The sequence below is a fragment of the Emys orbicularis genome, chromosome 1 (genome assembly GCF_028017835.1).
Source record: "Emys orbicularis isolate rEmyOrb1 chromosome 1, rEmyOrb1.hap1, whole genome shotgun sequence".
Classification (NCBI taxonomy): Eukaryota; Metazoa; Chordata; order Testudines; family Emydidae; genus Emys; species Emys orbicularis.
The window spans coordinates 295,129,028-295,151,850 of NC_088683.1; the positions used below are offsets into that span (position 1 = coordinate 295,129,028).

The window sequence follows — 22,823 nt, forward strand, 5'->3', positions numbered from 1 at the left end:
TTGAAGAAGGCACAGGTCAGCCCACTGTGCTCTATACTGGGGCAGGAGAAGGAAATTCTCCACCTCAGTGATTCTCAGATTTTTGAAGCAATGCCAGAGGAGAAATCAACTGGGTTTGAATTCTCCTATTAGGCACTGGTCTGTGTTGGAGACAGCTTAGTAAGCATAACAATGCCCATGTTTGGGTTGTCTTTGAGGACTGAATATGGGACCTCTGGATCTAAAAGCACAAATTTCTGCCACTTTAGTTAAAGGACGAAGCTCACTACCATGGAGGTGGTAGCAGACACACAAACCCCTATTTGAAATCTAACCATCAAGGGGACTAAAGACTAACATTGTGTTAATGTGGGTCACATAAGCACTTAATGTAATTCGTGTCTTCGAAAAAGCAGTTTGGAGAAGTGGATGACCCTTGGGTCTGTTATATTAGGGTAGGGGATTTTAGTCCCTTCTCTGCCTGAAGAGACCTTTCAGTTATCTAATTTGTAAAATGGATGAAAGATGATTGCCTTCCACTAAGGTAGAGAAAAGTGACTTTGGTTAATAAAGGTTGTGAAGTGCACAGACATATTAACAGCAGGCAGAGGACGGGGGTTCGCTCTCTCCTTCTCTTGTCAAAAATGTGTTACATTTTACCATGAATGTGTGACAGATCTGCCAAACATGGGACACTTGGCAGGTCTGCTCCAGTAAAGATTAATAAAAAACCAACAGCAGCAGCAGCAGCAATAACAAAATGAAATGAACCAGACCTAAATGTTGGCAAAGAGCTATGTTTCTTGTATATGTTTCTATGCTCTTACTTAGACAGTTATTGGACACCATATCTAAAGCAACATTTATATCACAAACAAATGGTAGTTACTATAACTAGCTTATTAGAGGCTTCCATGTCCCTTATAATGTCAGTTATCAGCAAAATAAAATTTCATTTGCTATTGTGGCTTGACTAATAATCTAAAACCAAGCAAAGTAATCACTTCTGGTGGATAAACACTGAGAAGGAATGAGGAATTAGTAGGACCAGGCCTGCTTAAAGTTAAAACTAGTTCTAGATTTCCACTAAGGACAGATCAAGCTTTATTCCTGTTTTGATACTTCAGAACTATAATTGGCTAAACAATAAAATTGCAATTCACAAGTGAGGATATCTATTGAGGCTCTTGTTTTATAACCCATGAAGGAGATTATAATGGGGAAGAAAAGGTATTTCATGAGCTGCAAAGGGACTGTGAAATGCTATAACACTGGGAGCTGAGAAACAAACATAAAAGGGAAGTTAAAGATGCTGCTTTGTTATCTTGGATCAAATCTCAGCCATATATAGCTGTTCACAAGCAGAGGTCAAGTGCCAGTTCCAACTGCTGAAATAATCAATGGCTACATATATTGCACTCAACTTCTGTTAATAATTCCAGGGCCACTGTGTACCAGAGACACACTCACACACAAATGTAAGCTGTAAAGTTTGTTATATGTATGCATCAATTGTAGTTGGTGTCACATATAATAGATGCATGACCAGAAGTAGTGGTTTGATTTTTTGCATACTTTTCTATAGTTGTTGACAGGAGAGTTTTGTTGGCACAGTCCTTTACATTTGAGAACACAGGTTGAGTATAATTGGGTTTTTCTGACCAACAGGTGACGCCGCTGGACATCTCTGCATAATGAATTGAGGACCTAGGGAGATTAATGAAAGTCTCTCCATTGAGTACAGTGGAATTTAGAGAAGGCTCTGTAAGGTCTCACTGTAAATCTTGAGATTTTTCTCATCACCATCCTGCTACCATTTAAGTTGATAGAAACTCCCATTTACTCCAACAGTTAAGGATTGAGCCCTATGTTAGGCAAATCTTTCCTTATTGATTTCAAACACTTTCTCTGAGATTTCTGCACTTTCCATTTTTAACACATTTTTATATTTGTAAACCTGCTAAAGCCTGCTCTTCCTTCACTGGAAGTTGTTGGCCAAAGTCCCAAACAGGAGTGAGTGAGTTTCTGCAGAACTGTGTGGAAAAGATAGTAGGAATGAAGTATAGGGGAAGTCTGTTTAGTTAGTTGTGTTAGGGAGCTTGAGGAAGGAGCAGAGTTGTCTGATGTGTATGGTGAGTGTTCAAGTGAAGGGGTGTATGCCTGAGTGTCGGAATTAGGGGGGGTTGTACTGATAGATGCCTTTTTCATTCTTTGCTTTTTTGGTTTTGTGTTAGGTATCCTGGCCCCACTGAATTCAATGACGGAAGTCCCATTGACTTCACTGGTGCCAAGATTTCACCAATTTTGTATAGACCAATGTTGACTTACACACAATACTATTTTTGTGCATAACCATAAATATGGTATGTTATGTTGGATTTATGTCTCCTATATGAACTAATATGAAAGTGATCTCTTCATATTTTTCAACCCACATATGTCACATAGTATTTTAATGTCATACATAATAAATGTCCTTTCTGCAGATGGAGACCCCTTTCTGATGATTAAAACAATTTTTTTGTTTAAAAAAAATGTTACTTTGGGATCCACCTGTGTAGGGTCAGTATTATGCTTTGAAAAGTTCAAGACATTGATAGGGCAATGGATTGGATCCAGTTCTGGGTATTCCTGCAAACTGGGACATGTGGTTGCTAGATCAATACAATCTATGTTGTGCTTCTTTGGGACCTGATCCATTGAGATTAACAAAAAAGATTCCCATTGACTTCATTGGGCACTGGATTTAGGTTTCTAATACATAACTTTAAATTCAAGAATAATGCTAAGGGCCTGATTCTGACACCCTTATATTGCAAGTAATCCCAATTGAGTATTAAGTAGTACTCAGTGTGAGTAAGTGTGGCAGAATTGAGCTCTAAATGACTTTATACTGATCTTGAAAACAAAATTACATTCCACCTATCTGTTTGTACATGGTGACAGATTAATTGTAAATTCCTCTTTCCCCACTCAGTAGATCAGAGATTTAGGGCCAGCAGGACATAACTGCTTTACATTCCAATCCCTCCAGCAACCCCAACTTTTTTGATTCAGTAAGAAGCAACAGAAGGTAGAGGGGAGCTAGTGTGCCTACAGTTTCATAAGAAAACAGGGAGGGGGGTTGTATTGCCTGGGGATCTAGGGAGAAGAGGATGAGAGTAAGTATTGTGGGGGAATTTCACAGGCTGATTGTGGAACTGGCAGTGGAGACCTCATGAGTGAAAACATGGGGGAAATCTTACACGGTGTAACTGTTTTGGAGGTAACTGCTGGGGAAAGAGAACTTAGGGAAGCCTGGTAACAGAAGGAGGAAGTAGTGTGGGAGAGTCTCATGTATGGGGGAGAGATGTTGTGATGGTGGGCATATTAAGTGTAAAATTGAAGATGGGAGTTGACACCCCTTAGTACTTCTCATACATCCTATGAAGATTTGGACAAGAAGCACAGGTTACATTTGAACATTTTCCTCAGTTTCATACTTCTTCCAAACAGCAAATTTGTGCATTCAGGAGTATGATAGGGAAAGGGCTAGATGAGCACATGCTTCACAGCAGTTTCTTTGCCAGGTTAATTTTCCCCAAGAAACTGACACAACCTGCAATACAGAATGAAGAACACTTTGTTCTTAAATCATATCAACAGAACAAATAAAGGAAGAGGCATGATTACATGGCATCAGAAAAATGTGGAGGGTAGGTTTTCATTATAAATTTCCTGATTTTTTTTTTTCAATTTCACAAACATGTTAACATTTGAAATCCTTGTTTTATAAATACCCCCACTCTTCCGCATAAAGATTTTGAATGCATCTGTATAATGCACCCATATGTGTGTGTGTGTGTGTGTGTGTGAATATCTGTAAAATCTTTGTGAAGAGGTTGGGGGTTTTATTTATTTATTGTTTGTGATATATAGATATATATATATATACTCCTTCTCACCTGACCTTTCCCAACCACTGAAACTTTATTTATTGGAGAGATTGGCTAAGGGATAAACACATAATTCTTCTTTTATTGGCAACTGTTTATACTTTAGCAACAGATACTGTAAGCATCTCTTTCTTATGTGCAATAAAAGCTAATCTTAAGTGACCACTCTAGTGACTTTATATATATATATAATCAGTTGCTTGACTTGAATAGATTAAAAAGAAATGATCCAGAGTTGTACTCAATATCTTTGGTGATACTTAAAATTGGTGTCCTAAGACAGAAGGTTGGCTAATAAAGATAGTTTCTAATAGAGCTTTCACTGTAACTTGTTTGTTAAAATGTTCTGTTCTCATGGACAAATATCTTCATGTAACTGTGATTTGGGGGGCTAATTGATTAAAATAGGTGTGAAGTAGAGACCCTTTTATAGGAAATTAAATTCCAAATTGCTTTACTTTCATCAAAGTGAACTCCATTTTCCTGGCATTTCTCAAAGAGAGTTGCTAATTAGGAATATAGGTGAGCCAGTTGGGTTAAAATTAAAGCAGACTCCCAACCATGATCAATTGTAACAGCACCCCAGATTTAACCACCTGTTTCTTTGTAATTGTTTAATATTGTGAGTAATACCCCAGGCAATATGAAGCATTCTGATTCATACAGATGGAAAAGATCTAATAGACCATTCTGCCCCACTCCACTGCCGTTCTCTGTTGTATATTTTCCAGCATTTTGTCCAGTCTAGTTTTATATGTCTCAAGCAATGAACCTCCACCACTATCTTTGCCAGATTATTCCACAGCCAAATGGATTTCAGTGTCCTTATTTTTCCAGAAATGTAGCTTAAAATTTCTGTTAGAATTTTACCCTTATACTCACAGTTACTATAACATGTACTTTCATAATAATTGCTCTGCTTTTTTAGTGTTAATAACCTTGAAATATTTGTAGATTTATGTCACTCCTCAATTCTGTTGCTCTTGCCAGAGCTTCCTTCAACTTATCAATAACTTTGCGGTTGTTCCAAGATGCCTTTGCTACTGCAGCCTGTTTGTGTTGCCCTTTCTTCCTGTCATACGGTACTGCTAACTCACACCTAATTTGCTTTAGACTATCATTTGAAAGTCTGTTTCAGCATTACTACTGTTAAATTTTCTCTTTCCCATTGACTACATGTGTTTTTGAATCTCATTTTGTAGTTTTCTTTTATTTCTCATTTCCCTATGTCTGTTTCTGGTTTTTTATTCCCTCCCAATTCAGCGTCTTCTGTGAATTTCATTAAATGCTGCATTGTCCTTGTGAGGAGGTGGCATTCCCACCTGCCCTGAACAGAGGATACACACAAGGAATATATTACAAAGTTGTTCCCTTCGTGGGGTTTACCTTTATTGTTAATTTAAGTGACATCAAAGCATAAAGCTCACCCTAAGCTTTCTCCTAAATATTGGCTATTCCTAGGCATTTCCATGTAGAACTTTTTCTGTCCTGCTTCCTCCATCTCAAAGAGACATTCCAGTATCTCATCAATCCTGGCTGGAGTTAATAAGGGTCTCCTGCTGATGTGACCCTTTGCATATTCTTATGCTCCCTTATCTCTTTGTTTGAATGATCAGCAAAGGTCACAATCTAGTACATACATTGTAAGCAATTTGAGGCAGGTGCTGCACATTTGTAGAGTATCTACAGTGTCTGCTTTCTGTGGAAAATGTTGACCTTTTGTGGAAAAACCAAAAAACACGGGGTGTTTGGACAAATGCAGAAAACTTTCCAAGTGAAACCAAACTTTTATTTATTTATTTATGTATTTATTTATTTTAAATACAATGTTGAATTTTCAGTGTTGGGGGAGAATAAAATCCACATCATTTTCTGACCAGCTCCAGTCTGGGTGCTTGCATGCATACTTGCCTCCAGACCACTAAGATTTAATTCACTATGGGATATTCTGGATTTCCAATGTTTCTAAGTATAGTACTTTCTGTAAGTCTTATACCATTTTTGCAATAATGCCCTTTGCTCATTAATCCCTGTTGCTACCTCAAGAACACACAGGTTTTGTTCATGGTTTAGGGATGAAATAGTGGAGGAAGCAGACTTCAAAATGTATGCTATTGTTATTATGCCTTTAAAGAACGAAGGGCATGGGAAATGAACTCTTCTTTTCAGAAGGAGAACATGTCTGTTTCACAGTGAAAGCATAATTTTGTACATGGCAAAAGGAGCATTCTTGTCATGTTGTCTCATGGGTTTTTCCCGTTTTAAAAAAAATTGAAACAAGGTCAGACATTCTTCAGAGTGTCAGGATAACACAATGCATTCAGTTTCCTTATGTAGCCAAAAATGAAATCAAAGCAGAGCTACTGCTGAACAATGATCAATTTAAAAAGCTATAAAGCATAATTAGAAAACACCACAAATAAAAGTTTTTTATATAGGAAAAGAAGCTTAAATTCTTGTAACAGCCTATATTAAATAATAAGTCAAACATTTGCCTTTTTAGCCAATGCCTTTTGGGTCCAAATCCTTTCCTCTATTTTCACTTGTTTCTTCAGATGTATTTAAAAGTGCCTGCCCACTGCTCTTGACACTTGCACAGACAATTAAAATAAGCCAAATGTATAGGATAAAAATCCCAAATGCAGCAACTTGCCATCCACACCGACCCTGAACTAAAAAAAAAAAAAAAATAGATGGCTTAGTGAAGCAGCCAATATTAAAAGGGGCAGTCTTTCTCATATTGCTCACACCCTCCAAACTATCTTCTCCTCAAAAGGCTTGGGAAAGATTAACAAATCCAGGCCCTGCTTGACAAGTGGGGAGTGAGTCCCAGTGTTTCCGTCACAAGGAGAAATGAAGTTTTCATTTTCTTCAATGGAAGTTTCACCCATGTGAGCCAGAGAAGCATGGGCCTAGAGGGGCAAATTTTCCAATTTAGCCATGCAACTCTTTCCCCGTCACCTCCAGCAGCCCTAGCGGTGTGGAGTGATTTGTCTTGGTCAGCAGGGACAAGCCTAAGGGGCTTTTTTAAGGGTTGATCCCCTCTTCTCCACCCTTACGTGGGCACTCAGCATCTTCATGGGATTAGAGGAGGGGACTAGAAAGGGTTTTATATCCACAGAATAGTGGCTGATTTGAATACATTAAAGGGTGTAGTTTATCGGACCTTTTTCCTTCCTAGGACTCCATTCCATGCTTGGGAGCAACTGTTCTCTTCCCCCTCTACTCCTGCCCCAAACTCCATTTTGGATTAGAGTAGGACTGAGATTCTTGGTGAGGTGCCAGTCATATTTTGGGCTGAGAAGAAAGTTTCCCTCCCTGCCAGACTGGCCCAAATGGTGTGGATTTTTTCTCCTTCCTCTCTGCAGACGAGGCAGGTCAGTCAGATTATTCAGGTGTTTGTTGTTCCCACTTCACAGGGGTCCAGTGGAGCTGGAATCACAATTAGGTGACTGTTTGGAGGGGGATGGGGGGCGGTGCAGCTCCTGGTACAGCAAAGGATCACTCGCTTTCTCCGCCTCCCATATCTTCAATCCTTGTATAAGGGGAGGGAAAGTTGTATAAGGGTCTGAGCAATGGTGCTGGGACCAAGTTAAGGGTTTGGAGGAAGGATGGTGTGTGTATGGGGGGTAGTAGTCTCCCAGGTGGTATGGATTACAGATGGGAGATTGACCTGTACTGAATGAGTCATTGCCAGATGTGTTAAGTTAATAAAGTTGCATTCCTGATCATATCCCAGAATTTAGAGGTTTAAGCATGAACCCATAAGGTATGACAAAGTGCTTTGCCTAACATGTTGGGGTAATGTAAGCATCTCTCTCATCCCAACCACCATAAATTTAGTTGGGGTGCAAGTCTCCCTATACAGGCCTAGTCTCACTACAGCATGTATGGTCTCGGAACAGCAGTTGGATGTCATGGATTTAGCTGCAAGGTGGAATTTCTGTGTTCAGGAGATAGTTTGCATCCATTCCACTTCTTGGATATTGTGCCCAAAGCGTGAATTTAAATTTGGCTTAGTATCCTTAAGTAAAATGTATGCCCACCGGTTTAAGTAAAAAAAAAAAAAAAAAAATAGTATTTATTTGTACTCCTTGTGCATGTGTCTATATATAGCTGCAAAAATGTCTGCAGCACAGGAAACTTAATTAGCATCTGAAAGGGAGGGATTCATCTGTAACATGACAAATTCATAAAAATCTGTAGCTTCAATAAAAGTCAGAACTAACTAGGTTCCTGATGGTTAGACAACATATTACAGCACCAGGGTGGTGGGAGTGTATGTATGTTGTGTGAGAGGTAATGTGGTTCAGCGGATAACAAAGTTGACTGCAACTCAGGCGATCTGGGTTCTGTTCTCATTTCTGTTACTGTCCTATCATATCTTTGAATCTCTTTCCTTTTCCACCATTTGTCTGTCTTGTTTATTTAGGCTGCAAGCTCTTTGGGGGAGGGAGGATTATCTCTCATTATGTGTTTGTACAGCACTATCCTAATAATTAATAATAATTTCACAATCTACTTCAGGACTGCATTTTCTGAAAGACAAAAATATGCATGATAGAACCAGTTGTTTTGTAGGACAGGACCCACGTCTGAAATGGGCTTAATCTCACACAACCATCAGACAGAAAACATTCTTTTTTTTTTTATCCTCAAATCATGTATTGTAGTAGCTCTATTGAAGATTTGGAACAAAATTGTACTCTCTTTCTCCAGTTTAATACAGGAATAGCTGCACTGAAATCAGTGGAAGTTTTCTGGGTTATACTCATGTGTCTGACAGAATTTTCCCCTTGGAGCACAGATGTCTCTATAAATGAATTCTTTGCCATCTCAGAGCCACTAATACAGTAGGTGAAGATACTGGTGACACTCTATTCTTTCCGTGCCATATTATTTATTCATATTTTTTAAAACGACAGACTTCCCATCAATTAAAATGCACAGTACAATAGCAAAGGCTCCCCATAAACATCCTCCAACCCTCAGCCCACTCTGGTCTTAAAAGCTCAAGAACAAAGTTTAACAAAAAGCTTCCATTGTCCCTACCTCCCTGTTTGCGAATTCCTGAGCCCTATTCTGTGGTTTTAAAATCACATTTTTTCTATTTTAAAAATGTGTTTTTTCTCTCCCCTATTGCTTTGTGAAAGTCCCACACAAGCAACAGGGAAGAGCGAGTGTCTGTGTACATAGTAGATTATTGTTGGGATCTGCAGCATTATATTCAGAACTGGCATTCACTTGGTTAGAGAGAAACATATACAGTTGCATTCCTTCCCTAGGTCTTTGATTTGACATTCTCAGAAGTGTGGTTAGTGGCTAGAGACAGGCCTCCTGAGTTGTATTTGTAGTTGTGCTAATGATTCGCTGTGTGGCACGGGGCAAGTCACCTATGGGGACACTTAGCAAGATCCTCACCCCTGCTCTAGCCCCATTACCCTGCATATTAGGACTGTCATGGCATAAAAGGCCCTAAAAGCACAAGAACTACTGAAGTGATAAGGCTGCCTCCTGAGGACCCTATCAGGAGCCATGACTGGGGGCAGTCCCATAGCACTTTAGAGATTCTAAGCAATGCCACAGCTCAAAGGACAGCCCAAAGAGGCTGCTGTAATGTAGACAGGCCCTTAATGCAGTCTAAGGTATGCAGCCTGGGGTCCCCGCAGCCCAGGATTGACAGAGCCCAAAGATGTCTTAAAAGCCTTCATAGCCCCTCCTCTTCTCTGCAAATCTCTCCAGCCATTTTTCTTTTGTGGTTTTAAAAATGTTTTTGTCTTTGTTACTGCTGTATGAAGACCTACACAAACAGGGAGACTGACTGGATACATAGTAGAAACAGTCAAATTTGACTATGTACTAAGTGATGTCAAATGCACACAGTGGACAAACAAAAATTCTAATCTCTTAAAGTAACCGCGGCCACTGGGAGCTGCGGGCGGCCATGCCTGTGGACGGTCAATGTAAACACTGTCTCGCGGCCTGCCAGCGGATTACCCTGATGGGCTGCAGGTTGCCCACCACTGCTCCAGGTACTGGGGCTGTAGGGCATAAGGAAGAGTAACTTAGAGGTTGGTTCACTACTAATAGCAATTTCTGAGTATCTTTCCCTGGCTGTGCTGTTGAAGCAGTGAGCACTGATTGTTGATGCAGATCTTTATTGCATAAACTACTCTGAAACTGTGCATTGAAGTGCATAGAAAATGCAATAGAGATCTGCACTGCAGGTGGGAGTTTTGCAGTGTGGTCCAGACAGAGAATTTTGCCTTATTTAATATTTCAGAAGTTTCTAACAAAATATATGGATTTCCCTTTGTATGCCAGACGTCCAAAGGGGAGACACATGCTCTTCTGTTGTAAAGCCCCTCTTCCCCATTTTTTGTCGTTTTGATGTCATTGCTGGTTCTATTGCAATCATTTTCATTTCCTTCTGTAAAAAATAAACTGGAACTACCATTTTCAATGATTATTCACCTTAGTTTTCTTCCAAAAGCCAAAATATTGTTTTTGGTGGTTGTTGCTTCCTTTTGGGATTTTATCTGAGAAAAAGGCAAACTCTATAGAAACTGTATTTATTTGAGCTGTGCAGTAAATCCTGAATCATCAGTGTGTGTCTGGTAACTTACACAAAGAAAACAACATTAAGAAATGCCTCGTCTTCTTGACCCGTATCAGTTTTGCCCAAGGCAACAATACTGCTTATCACATACTGTGTAAGAATCAGCTTCTGCCTTAACTATAGTGCTGATATGTTCTGTAATAGAGGGCATTACCACTTAACAAAATGGAGAGAATTATTTAATCTCTGCTTTTATGCAAAATCATACATTGTGTTCATAAGTACGTCTCTATGAATGAACCAGTCAGGATCCATTTCTGATAGGTGGATGAGGTACCCTGAGTGAACGAATATGCTCTTTTCATGAGAGAAGCTTTGAATAAATCATTTTTAAATTTAAAAAATGCATAATAAACTATTTAAAATCATAATATAAAAAGCTATGTAACATTACTTGATAGCTTGGCTTCTCAAATATGTGAAGTCATATATTCTTTGCAAAAGGGAATTACAATAAAAACAATTTAGTATGGTATCCATCTTGACAAGCCAAGAAATACCAAAGCAACCAATTTACAATGGCCAACTTGCTACAGTATATTGTCATATGTCAGGCAGGACACTTATCACATCCTCTCAAATCCATTAACTTGTGTAAGTAAAGCAGTTGGGTGTGTGCTCTGATAATCTAATTTAGGTAATATATAAGTGATTCAATAGGTGGTGCTCTTCTAGATGAGTCAATATTGAATGAGTGTTCACTCCATAACACTGTTGGAGCGGGGACATTTTGTTGCTGCTAGTGTCAACTTTTTCATGAGGTATAATTATTATTCTAACCACTTGAGTTCATTAAAGATCATGCTGACTTTGCTATCTTGGCCAAACTCCTTTTGATTACCAAAGTTTACCCAGAAGTTTCAGATTGGAAGGAAGGTTCAGCCTAATTTGTCCTTAACTACTGATGTGTCCAGCTTCAGTGTGCTGTTAAATAGATGTCAGTTACCATGAAGTGGTAGGTGAAATGTATAATTTGAAGATATTATACTGTCGAGGAAATAAAATCAGGATAAGATATTGTTTTAAACTATTAGGCTCCAACATTGCAGATTCTTTGCAAGCAGAGATCACCATTGTTAATGGTAGGCACTGTGCTTCCCGTGCTGCAAAAAGGAGCTACAAAACTTCCCAGAAGTCCTCAAAATCTTTGTCTTTGTGAAACTCTTGACAAAGGTCTGGAACCTTTAATCCACCTAGTATCACGTGATAGAATATAGTTGTATATTGAATATAAGCATCTTGCTCAAAAAAGCCAGTGACTAATTATCAATGAGTTTCTTGATTTCTTACCTAATTTAATCACTGACATTGGCCACAATGAGTATTGAAAGAAGTTAGTCATACTGCTCACATGACCAGAGGCAAAAAAACAAAGGAAAACTGAGAAAATGCACTGTGGAAGTACATCCAGAATAAGGCAGATGGTTTGAATGAATGTAATATTATTCCTTTAATCATGGAGTTCTGCTAAAGTCAAAGAACAAGAATACATCTCAAACAGTTCTTGAACAATGACAGAATCCTGAAATTGAATTACAGCCTTCAATCAGGTATTGTGTATTCGTTGTATATACAACATTATTTTTGGAAGCCAGTTACGTGAATATACTGTAAGAGTCTATCAAGCCATAACTATACAAAGTTTACCCTGTAAGTGACATAAGACAGTGATTACATCTTGTTTATGTAGCTGGAAGTGGCTAATTAGAGCGATTCTAAATGATATACAATAACTAATATTTATGCGATTGAGGTAGAAGAAAGATTAGCGTAGTCATTATGTTGCAGTACTCATACAATATATGTTTACTGATATATGCAATAAAGGACTACTTAGCATAAGGGATGGGTTTGTTTGGGTTTTATTGCATGTGGTTTTTTAAAGTGTGATTGTACAGCACCTAGCACAGTGGGGTCCTGGTCCCTGTCTGGAGATCTTAGGTGCATACAATTAATAAGTAAGTATTGCATAGGCCATGTCTACATGTACAACACTGCAACGGTGCAGTATTGGTCTATGCCAACGGGAGAGAGCCCTCCCATCAGCATGAAAACCCCACCCCCATGAGTGGCATAAGTTATGTTGGCAGGAGAAGTTCTCCCACTGATACAGCGCTGTGCACGCTAGTGCTTATGTCAGTGTAACTTATGTCATTTGAGGGGATGGAATATTCACACCTCTGCGCGACATAAGTTTTGCCGACATAAGTGGTTGTGTAGACATAGCCTTAGTTTTATATAGTGTAGCTGTCATACTTAATGAAATTAAATTGCTAGACTGGGCCAGCTAATCAGGCTATGCTCTTTCCGTTATAATGGTTGTACAAAGAAAACAAGTCTGTTCAAATGGCTGATCTATTCCTTGTTAAAATTCATAATAATCACATTGGGCCTGATTCTCTACATTCACAATTTTTTACGCCCATGTAATACTTTTGACTTCACTGGAGTTACTCTTGATTTATCCAAGTTTAAGTAAGTGGAGAATAAGATCCAGGATTTTTAAGCTACTATATGAATTATCTTCCGTGTCCTATTTTTGGAACTCTTCATCATTGTTCCTTGTAAGAAATTATCATGGTAGTTCTGGGAGGGAATAGGTTAAAATAACCTCTATTGAAAAGGACAAAGAGTGTTAGCCTGCTGCTGTGTTATATAGCCCGTCTGTTCTGCCAAATTATTTTTGATGAGCTTCTTAGAAGTTGCTGCTTTTATTCTGGTGTAGGATTGTCTGTAATTATGTTGTAAGTAGCATTGCAAGAGTAAGGGAAGAAGAGGGGAAAAAAGACATAGGTCTTTTGTGGGACCTTTTGTAGGCTTCTGTCTCATTATGTTAACAATCTGCCAAGAGAATGGTGTCAGATTTGGAGAGCAGACTAGATTGATTTACTTTTCAGGCCCTTCTACCCAGCCTAATTATTGCATTACAAATGGCAATTCTTTCACCCCTCTGAAGGAGCACTTTGATTAGTGTCTGCAGTGCAGGTGCCAGGGCCTGATACGGTAAGTGCATGTCAACTAGCTTCTTTCATCACATAGTCAAACTGTATAAAACAGCCATTGCATTGGAGGAGATGATGAAACTGTTTTACACAGCTTATAAGAGCTTAAAATTGATAAGGTTAGGACAGTTATGGGTGTTGTCATCCCCCATTTTAATGCCCACTCTTGTTGCACCAGTAAATACAGGAATGACAGGTAGATGTAACATGAAAATAAAATTGGTGTGAGCCTGTAGTCTGTTATCATTGAATTTTGTTTAAAATTCAGGTCAGATTTTTTCCCCTCTTTCATGGATAAGGTTGAATGGTTCTAATTGCAAATTGTGATGTAGTTCCAATATCACGGGCACACTTATCAGCAGATGTGTTTAGTGATTTGACTTGTGAATTGTTTTGGCATTAAACAATAGTAGAGTGATTTTTCTTTTGGGCTGGTTAAAGATTTATTTATAAACAGCATTTTTAGCAACTTCCAGTTGACTAGACAAACACAGAATCACACATCAGACTAGACAAACAGTAAGGCCAGGCTGATCCTACACTTGTGTTGAAGTATTTAGTGTAAGTTCCTTCATAAGGAAGAAAGAGTCAACAGTAAGTGCCTGATCCCAATACTACTGAAGTCAGCGTGGGGCTGCTCATTGACTTCAGGGTGGTCCAAGGGAAATATCTAGGCTGATAGGATAACAATAAAGACAGCCTGAATATGCAGTGAAAATAGACAAATTTCTTCATGGCAAGATCTATTAAACTGTAGAATACTCTGCCAAGGGAAGTAGTGGCAGTCTCAGTGCTTGAATCATTTAAAGTGGACTAGACAAAGAACTGGAGAATTTACTATAGGGAAATCCTGAATCTATAGGAGGGCAGAAATGAAAGAAAACTTAATAGGTCTCTTCCATTCTGACTTCTGAGATTCTATGAACACAGCAAACACTTTATTCAGATTAATTCATGCAATCTTTCCACATACCGTGGCCCTGATCCTGCACTATCTTGCACCTTTTGTAGTCATTTACACTTGTGCCAATAAGTGCAAAATAGATGTAACATATTTCCAGATGAGAATAGTAGCATTTTACATCCAATTTGCACTCAATTTGTGTAGGTGTAAATGACTACACAAAGTGCAAGGCAGTAAAGAAATCAAGCCTTGTGTTCTGAATATATGTGAATAAACAGAAGGCATAGATTTATCTTTTATTTTCTAACTTGTAATTAACATCAAACATCTTTTCAGAAAGAAACAATAACGGGTTTTGTTATCCTTGCATTTTAAAAAAAAGTAAAATTAAATGCAGAGGGCAACCATCTTGATTAGCCAGAAAAACAGGATCAGTTCACTTGATATATAATAAGGCTGATGTGTTACTGTGTATTATGGTTGTCACGTGATCACATCTCCTTGGACTGTTCTTGTCACATCAGGATGTACCAAAGTTATGAACTGACCAGTCACACCTCATTTGGAACTGGAAGTGCACAATCAGGGAGCGGCAGAGACGGGGGGGAAAAAGCAAATACAATACAGTACTGTGTTAAACTGTAATTATGTTTATAGTAAAAAAAAAAAAAAAAAAAAAAAAGGGAAAGCAAACATTTTTCTTCTGGACAGTAACGTTTTAAAGCTGTATTAAGTCAGTGTTCAGCTGTAAACTTTTGAAAGAACAACCATAATGTTTTGTTCAGAGTTATGAACATTTCCGAGTTATGAACAACCTCCTTTCCTAAGGTATTCATAACTCTGAGGTTCTACTGTAGATTGTTTCAATGATCGAGTGGATGTCCTTATTCTAGAGTAAGATGGACATTTTCCTTTACAAATTTTTTGACAGGATTTTGTTAACAAAATGGAAATTTTTGAAAATAAAAGTTCTTGTGGATTCCTCCCCCCAAAATACTCCCCTGAAAACCCCCAAACTAAATGTTTTCTATTTTTCATTGTCAAAAAACAAAAAAAAAGTTTTATTTTTGTTGTTGTTTTTTTTGTCATGGAAGAAGAAATCCTTTCCTGATAAGCTCTGTGGGTTTCCCACTGAGTCACTACTAACCAAATGCTGTAGACTGTTCTAAGGATGTTGTCCTTTTTGAGTGAGATACAAACCTGAGGCTCTGATTACTTGAGGTCAGTACAGATACCATGGTTCTTTTCACTAGCCTATGAGTTAACTTCAGCTTCCTTGCTGAAAGCTTACTTTGAGTTCTACCTATCTAAATACCCCCTGAAGCTTCACTTTAGACTTACTCAGTTATTGTCCTAGGTTGCTTTTTATTGATGTGCATTATTAAACAGTAGGTCTTCATCTCTAATTTTTGTGATTTCGTGAATACAGCAAATACTTTGTTCAAGTTGATACATTCAGAATCTAATGGAAAGGGAGCATGCATGTCTGAATATGTGAAGATAGTAGGCACAGATCTGTTTCTCAGTTCTCTGACTTGGAATGAATGTAGTATAATTATCAGAAAACGACATTCCTGAAATCTTCAAATCAGTTGAATCTAGTGAATGTAGGTCCAAAGCTCATTAACTTAGAAAATTTGCTGATCATTTCTCTTTGTCTTTTTCAGTCTTTCAATTTTAGTCTGTGAATATCCACAAAGCCTACAGGACGTCACCTGGATTAGATCTCTGACTACAAATTGTGCTCTTACAATTCTGATAACATTTTTTCAGACAGACTGCATGTTCCCTTTCATTGTAATGGGATAAATACAAAACAAAGAGACAGGGTGAAATCTTGGCTCCACTGGGACCAATAGCAAAACACCTATTGATTTCAGTGTAGCCAGATTTTCACCCAGTATATTCATATGTGGGAGTTTTGCTATTGATTTCATTGGGCTCAGGATTTCATCTTTGTCTCTGTTTTGTTTTTGTCCCATTAAAATAAGAGAAGGAGACTAGTTTTTTTCCCCCATATGGAGCTGATTCAGCCATTCCCTCTCACTTGGAATGAACTCTTAGTCCACAATTAAAGTAATATTGAAATTAGATACAGTAGACCCTCAGAGTTATGAACACCAGAATTACGAACTGACTGGTCAACCACACACCTCATTTGGAACCAGAAGTATGCAATCAGGCAGCAGCAAAGACCGCCCCCAACACCCACCCCCCCACCACCAACACCACAAAAAAAGGAAAGTTTAAAAAAATTGACAAGGTAATAAAACTGTTTCGATGCTTGTTTCGTTTAAATTAAGATGGCTAAAAGAAGCATTTTTCTTCTACATAGTAAAGTTTCAAAGCTATATTAAGTCAATATTCAGTTGTAAACTTTTGAAAGAACAATGATCACATTTTGTTCAGAGTTACGAACATTTCAGAGTTACAAACAAACTCCCTTTGTTCTACTGTACTAGTCAACGTAAGCTCGCAAGAATTTAGCTCAGAATCTAGCAATCACAGCAGTCAATTATACAATAAACATCCCTCTCCACCTATATTCAAAACTTTGCATATACTTTGTTCAGCTCTTTTGTTGATTATAGTAATCTCTGCTCTGGTCTTTTTACTCTCAACTCTCCAGATCATAGGTGGTGGAATTAAGGGTCCTGTGGGTGCTGCAGCACCCCCTGACTTGAAGTGGTTTCCATCATATATAGGGTTTGCAGTTTTGTTCAATGGCTCTCAGCACCCCCAGTATACAAATTATTCCAGCACCCCTGTTCCTGATGCCAGCCTATCCAAAATACCTATTGAGTCCTCTTCCACTCCTTTTTGTACTCAATATCAAGAGTGTTACCAAATCATGTCGATTTTCCTATATAGCATTTTTTAAAAATCAGTCCTTTCCCTTTGTCTCTACAGCTAAAATCTTTTTACCTGGCCTTTACTTATCTTTGACCTAATTTCTTACTCTACCCTTGCTCACTTTGCTTTGCCAACATGTGATGTCTCACCACTCCCATGACATCCTTCTCCCCATCTTGTTTCCAGACCATCTGCTGTTCTGCTGCAGCTCTGCAGGTACAACTCTGTGTACAACTCTGCAGGTACAATCGTATGTAATAGTGGCCAATTAACTTAATGTCCCTGAGCACAGGTAAAGACATGGCAGTGAGGCTTAATCCTCTGCTGTTGTAAACCAGTATGCATTCAAATCAATTCTCAGCTGTAAGGAACTTCCAGAAGAATATAAAGCATTATTATGAACCATGATTAACTTTTTTTTAATTATTTATATTACTACTGTTATTTATAAAGTGTATACGGCATCATACAGAGTTAAGCCTTCCAAGGAGTGGACCACTCCATGCCTTTAACTGTCATTATAAACCTGTGCATAAATAATGGCCAAGATTTTCAAGAGTTACTAGTGAATTTAGGTTCCTGGTTTTTGGATACTCATTTGGCGTTGCCTTAAAAAGACCCAGAAGATAGTTGGTTAGCATATTATGAAGGCTCCTTTAAAGTGTCTCAAGCTCTACACCCAAAATCACTAAACTATTGAAAATCGTACCCAATAAAAATAACAACAACATTGTCTTTAGGGTCTTATAATGTGTTCGCCTTGTCCATGGGAGGCTCTCAAAGTACTTACAAACATGTAAGAATTAAGTCTCACCAGTAGATTTTAAGGAGATGGAATCCACATTTTACAATGGGAAACTGAGACACAAAGAGATTAAATCTGACCTCAGTTTTAAATATTGGCCATTTAAATGCTAACAATGCATGCAGGGAGCAGTTTCTCTTCTTTCCCTTGCCCCAGGACAAAAAATGGCATAAAGTTACATTAATGCAATATTGGGGATACAAATGTAAATGCACAGAAATTAGGAAATAAAATTGGGTACTCTGTAGTCACTATAATCCACCTATAATGTCATAAAGCTCATCTTCCATACCCCATTCCCACCATCCTTCATCATTCCCACTCATTGTGTCATGTCTACAACATATGGTGTACGCTCTTTGGGGCTGGGATTGTGATTTTCCATTGTATTTGCTAAGTGTCTAGCATGCCTTTTAACTATAAAAATTAATAACTATAAAAGCCGATGCTGTTCTGACTTACACCCCACACAGCCCCAGTGATATCACTGTTTGGCTTGCTGTGTAGATTTAGGTATGCTTTTAACTGCCTAAGTACTTTAAAAAAAAATCTTCTCTAACTGAGAGCAGAAGTTGTAATATGGGTGAGTTAATTACAAAGTAACCTTAACTTAATATCCTGACTTGTACATTTCAATTCAATCCTTAATGTTGCAGTAATCTTTATTTTTCTTCACTCATTTGTTCAAAATGTAGCATGAGGAATACTGAAGTTGTGGCAATATAATGTCATGCTCGCAACTTTAATTACCAGGTAGCTTTCTCTTTCTGTATCATGTATCACATGATGGTGTTTATGCCATCACTCTTGACTTGTATAATTGTGATCTGAAACCTTAATTTGAATTGTCCAAAGGAAGGTTGAATTAACATCCTTTGCTAGTAAATATAACAGCTGGGCTTCTCTTCATTCCCCAGGCAATAGTTATTAGAAATTTCAAGTGTAAAATAAACTGTTGTGCTTCAGCAATCAGCTGGCATAGTGGTAGGTCTACAGCTGTGGAAAGTGGCAAAGTACACAAGAGCACAGTGAAGTTCAATCCTGTTATACCTCTGCTAACCAAAGCATTGTAAAATTTCAGGTTTTATGATGAATAACCACATACTTCATTATGTCATTTGTACACATGCCTGCAGTTAACAGACAAGCAGTAGGAGCTGGATGCCCATAGGGTTACCATTCGTCCGGATTTTTGAGCTAAAAATAGCGTCCGGGGGGAATTTGTAAATGTCCGGACTTCTCCCCCCCCATGCAGAGCGCGCGCGGCTAACAGGGCAGCCGGACGGATGGTGCCACTTACATGAGGCTCCGACAGCCAGAGAGAGCCCCTCCTCCTCTCCCCTGCGGCAGAGATCACTCCCTCCCTCCCTCCCTCCCTCCCTGCATTCGCAGATCGCCTCCAGCAGTCTGGAGCTCCTCCCCCGCTCCTCCTCCCCTGCCAGCCAGCCTGCCGGGACGAGCGTGCCGGGACGAACGGCTCAGGCCGTTCCTGAGCAAGTTCACAGAGACATTAGGTGAAGGCCAACAACAAGGGGGCCAGGGGGTCGGAGAAGGGGCAGGGAGGTTTTGGATGGGGCAGTCAAGAGACGGGGGGGGGTCAGGAGTTCGGGGGGGGCTTTCTGGGGGAGGGTGTGGATAAGGTTTTGGGCAGTCAGGGTACAGGTAGGGGGTAGGGTCCTGGGGGGGCAGTTGGGGGGGGTCTTAGGAGGGGGCAGTTAGGGGATAAGGAACAGGGAGGCTTAGGTAGGGGGTGGGGTTCTGGAGGGCAGTTAGGAGCAGGGGTCCCAGGAGGGGGCAGTCAGTGGACGAGGAGCTAGGTGGGGGTTGGGAGTTCGGGGGGGGGCTGTCAGGGGGCAGGAGTGGGGAGAGGGATCGGAGCAGTCAATGGGACAGGGAGCAGAGGGGTTTAGATGGGTCGGGAGTTCTGGGGGGGGCTGTCAGGGGGTGGGGAGTGGTTGGATGGGGCGTGGGAGTCTCAGGGGTCTGTCTGGGGGTGGGGGGGTGGATAAGGGTTGGAGTAGTCAGGGTACAGGTAGGGGGTAGGGTCCTAGGGGGCCGGTTAGGATGGGGGGAGGGTTTCAGGAGGGGGCAGTCAGGGGACAAGAGGCAGGGAGGCTTAGGTAGGGGGTGGAGTCCTGGGGGGCAGTTAGGGGCAGGGGTCCCAGGAGGGGGCAGTCAGGGGACAAGGAGCGGGGGGGAGGGTTGGGAAGTGGGAGGGGCAGGGGGGCTAGGGCAGGACGGGGGCAGGGCTAGGGCGGGGCTCCTCCCGTCCTCTCTTTTGCTTGTTGAAATATGGTAACTCTACCTTATAGAACCTCCTATATTAGTCAGTAGAGGGTTAATGTGTTGTAGAACTGTTGTGTGTTTCTATTTCCTTGTTAGATAATCTCTGATTTTAATCTTCATTCACTAATTAGTGTGTATAAGCATGTCTTACTTTTGTGTCATTGGATGCTGTCATTCCAAGAATGCAGTTGAAAAGAATTTAGGACAATGCCCCTTTAAAAGAGGGGAGAGATTCTACAATGCTCAGTCCCCAGCCCAGGCTTTTCTCAAGTGACTAGAACTGTTTTGTCAACAGCTCCATCTGCAGCCCATGGGTAGCCTGTGTGCCTCACATTATCATCATGGTATATTCTCTCAGAACACAGTTGTCTGTTAAAATTAGATTTGAAAGGCAACACCTTAGAACACCTTTTTTGCGGTTGAAATTTTGGCAGTGTCAGGTTTTATATGATTTTTGAGAGTATAGCCGTAGGCTTTGTCAATGGAAACTTGCTGAGAAAGAAGAGGGGGAAATGAGGAAGAAGCTTTCACTGTTGCTGAAGGCCTGCAATCAGGCATAATAAACTCTCCAGTCAGCTGTTTAAACAAGTACACAGCAAATTAAATTCATCTCTGATTTTTTTTTCTTGGAAAAAATTGATTAATCTGAGTTTTTAAAAAAATAATATTGTAGTTATTAATAACAAAGGCAGTTTCTAAGCTGTCATGTACTTGGTACTGTCTCCCTTGTGTTTTGAGAATGAGCAGTGCAGATCTGTCTGCCAAAGTTATTTGAATAATCTCTATGCCCAGCAGTAGTATCCTCAGTAGTGTTTCTCTAGCAAAAGCGTGGGTGAGGGGCAGAGATTAGTATTGCTTATGTCTATTTATAGTTGGGGTCTGAGGTTTTGCAACACTAGAGGGCTGTGTAAGTCTTTTCTAGTAACCTGTAATGGAGGTAGCTTTGTTTGTTTGTTTGTTTTTAATTTTAAAAAAAATGTGGGAAGATGTGGGGGATGGTGTTCTAAACTTAACTGTAACCTTTGTTTTACAGAACTGAGCTCTGGTAATTTAGAGGAATGTTTCATCTGTTGTTTGTACAATACACATATACCCCTCCATACATGCCTACATAGATGGGTTTTCTAGTATCCTCTAAAAGTCCACAAATTTGAGTCACTTTGGTTTGACTGGGAAGTGAATTGTAAAGTCAAGGATCCCTCACACAGTACTGCCTACCAGCAGCTCCCTCTCTTTCTTATGCCAAGGGAGCTCTGGTTTAAGCGCTTCCGATGATCTCAACACATGGGGAGAGTCAGTCTCTCAGGTAGGCAAGTCTCAAGGCATTTAGGGATTTATAGGTCAAAAACAACACTTAAACTCCACCTGGAAAACTTGAGGCAGCCAATGCAGAATCTGGAGAGCAGGTGTTTTATGCTTACAAAATGATTCACAGCTTAACAAGCGGACTGCTACCTTCTAAACCAGATTGTTTCCAATTGTAGGTGTACGCCATATAAAGGACACTGTAGTTGTCAAACCTTGAACTAGTATAGTTTTCCATTTCTCCAGACCCCACAGAAGTCCATACAGGACATTATCATCCTGGAAACACATAGTATCAGCATGATCTTTCTCATTCCCTGTCATGGGAACTCATGGGTCACACTGTCTTACAGATCTTGGGTAGGACAGGAGGACGGTCAGAGGCACAAGACCTCCACATGGGTCTCCCTATCATTAAGCAGAGCTCTTAGGAATCTTGATGGAACTCTGAGTTTAATTTATTATTCTTTATTTTTGTGGTTTAAATATACTGCTAGATTCATATGGGGACATCACTTATACCCCTAAGGAGGGAAATCTGGTAGAAACTGTGCAAGTTCAAACTTGGGTAGTTAAGTCCTCTATATAGGAAAAATCTGCATAGGTAGCTGTATGAATAGTTATAAGTATGTTTATCATTAACTTCTGATCTCTGAATAAATTTTTCACTTTAGAATTCTGTTTTCAAATGTTTTTACAGACACTTTGCTGAAATAGATTTTGTTTTATTTTATTTGCCCCTAGAATTGTATGGAGTACTGCATCTGTTTACCTAAGTTATCTGCATAGCTCACTGAAAATGTTACTGAGCATCCTATTTATTAATAATGACTTAGGGTATGTCTACACTACGAGAGTAGTTCGATTTTACTTAAATCGAATATGTGGAATCGATATTACAAAGTCGAACGTGTGTATCCACACTAAGAACAGTAATTCGACTTTGTGAGTCCACACTAACGGGGCAAGCATCGACATTGGAAGCGGTACACTGTGGGCAGCTATCCCACAGTTCCCGCAGTCCCCGCTGCCCATTGGAATTCTGGGTCGAGCCCCCAATGCCTTCTGGGGAAAAAAATGTGTCGAGGGTGGTTTTGGGTAACTGTCGTCATCCAACCGTCACTCCCGCACTCCC

The 22,823-nt window shown here is 39.7% G+C and overlaps 1 protein-coding gene across 7 annotated transcripts in view; it reads left to right on the forward strand.

Moving 5' to 3' along the window:
• The window catches only part of PCDH9 (protocadherin 9), an 878,971-nt gene that overhangs the window by 470,647 nt on the left and 385,501 nt on the right, over positions 1-22,823 (forward strand). For 2 of the 7 annotated variants that reach the window (XM_065412750.1, XM_065412791.1), the window contains exon 4: positions 9,146-9,161. The exons of the other annotated variants lie outside the window; for them this stretch is intronic. In XM_065412750.1, the coding sequence (XP_065268822.1) occupies positions 9,146-9,161 (16 nt within the window). The remainder of the gene's footprint in view (positions 1-9,145; positions 9,162-22,823) is intronic. 7 annotated transcript variants of the gene reach the window in all.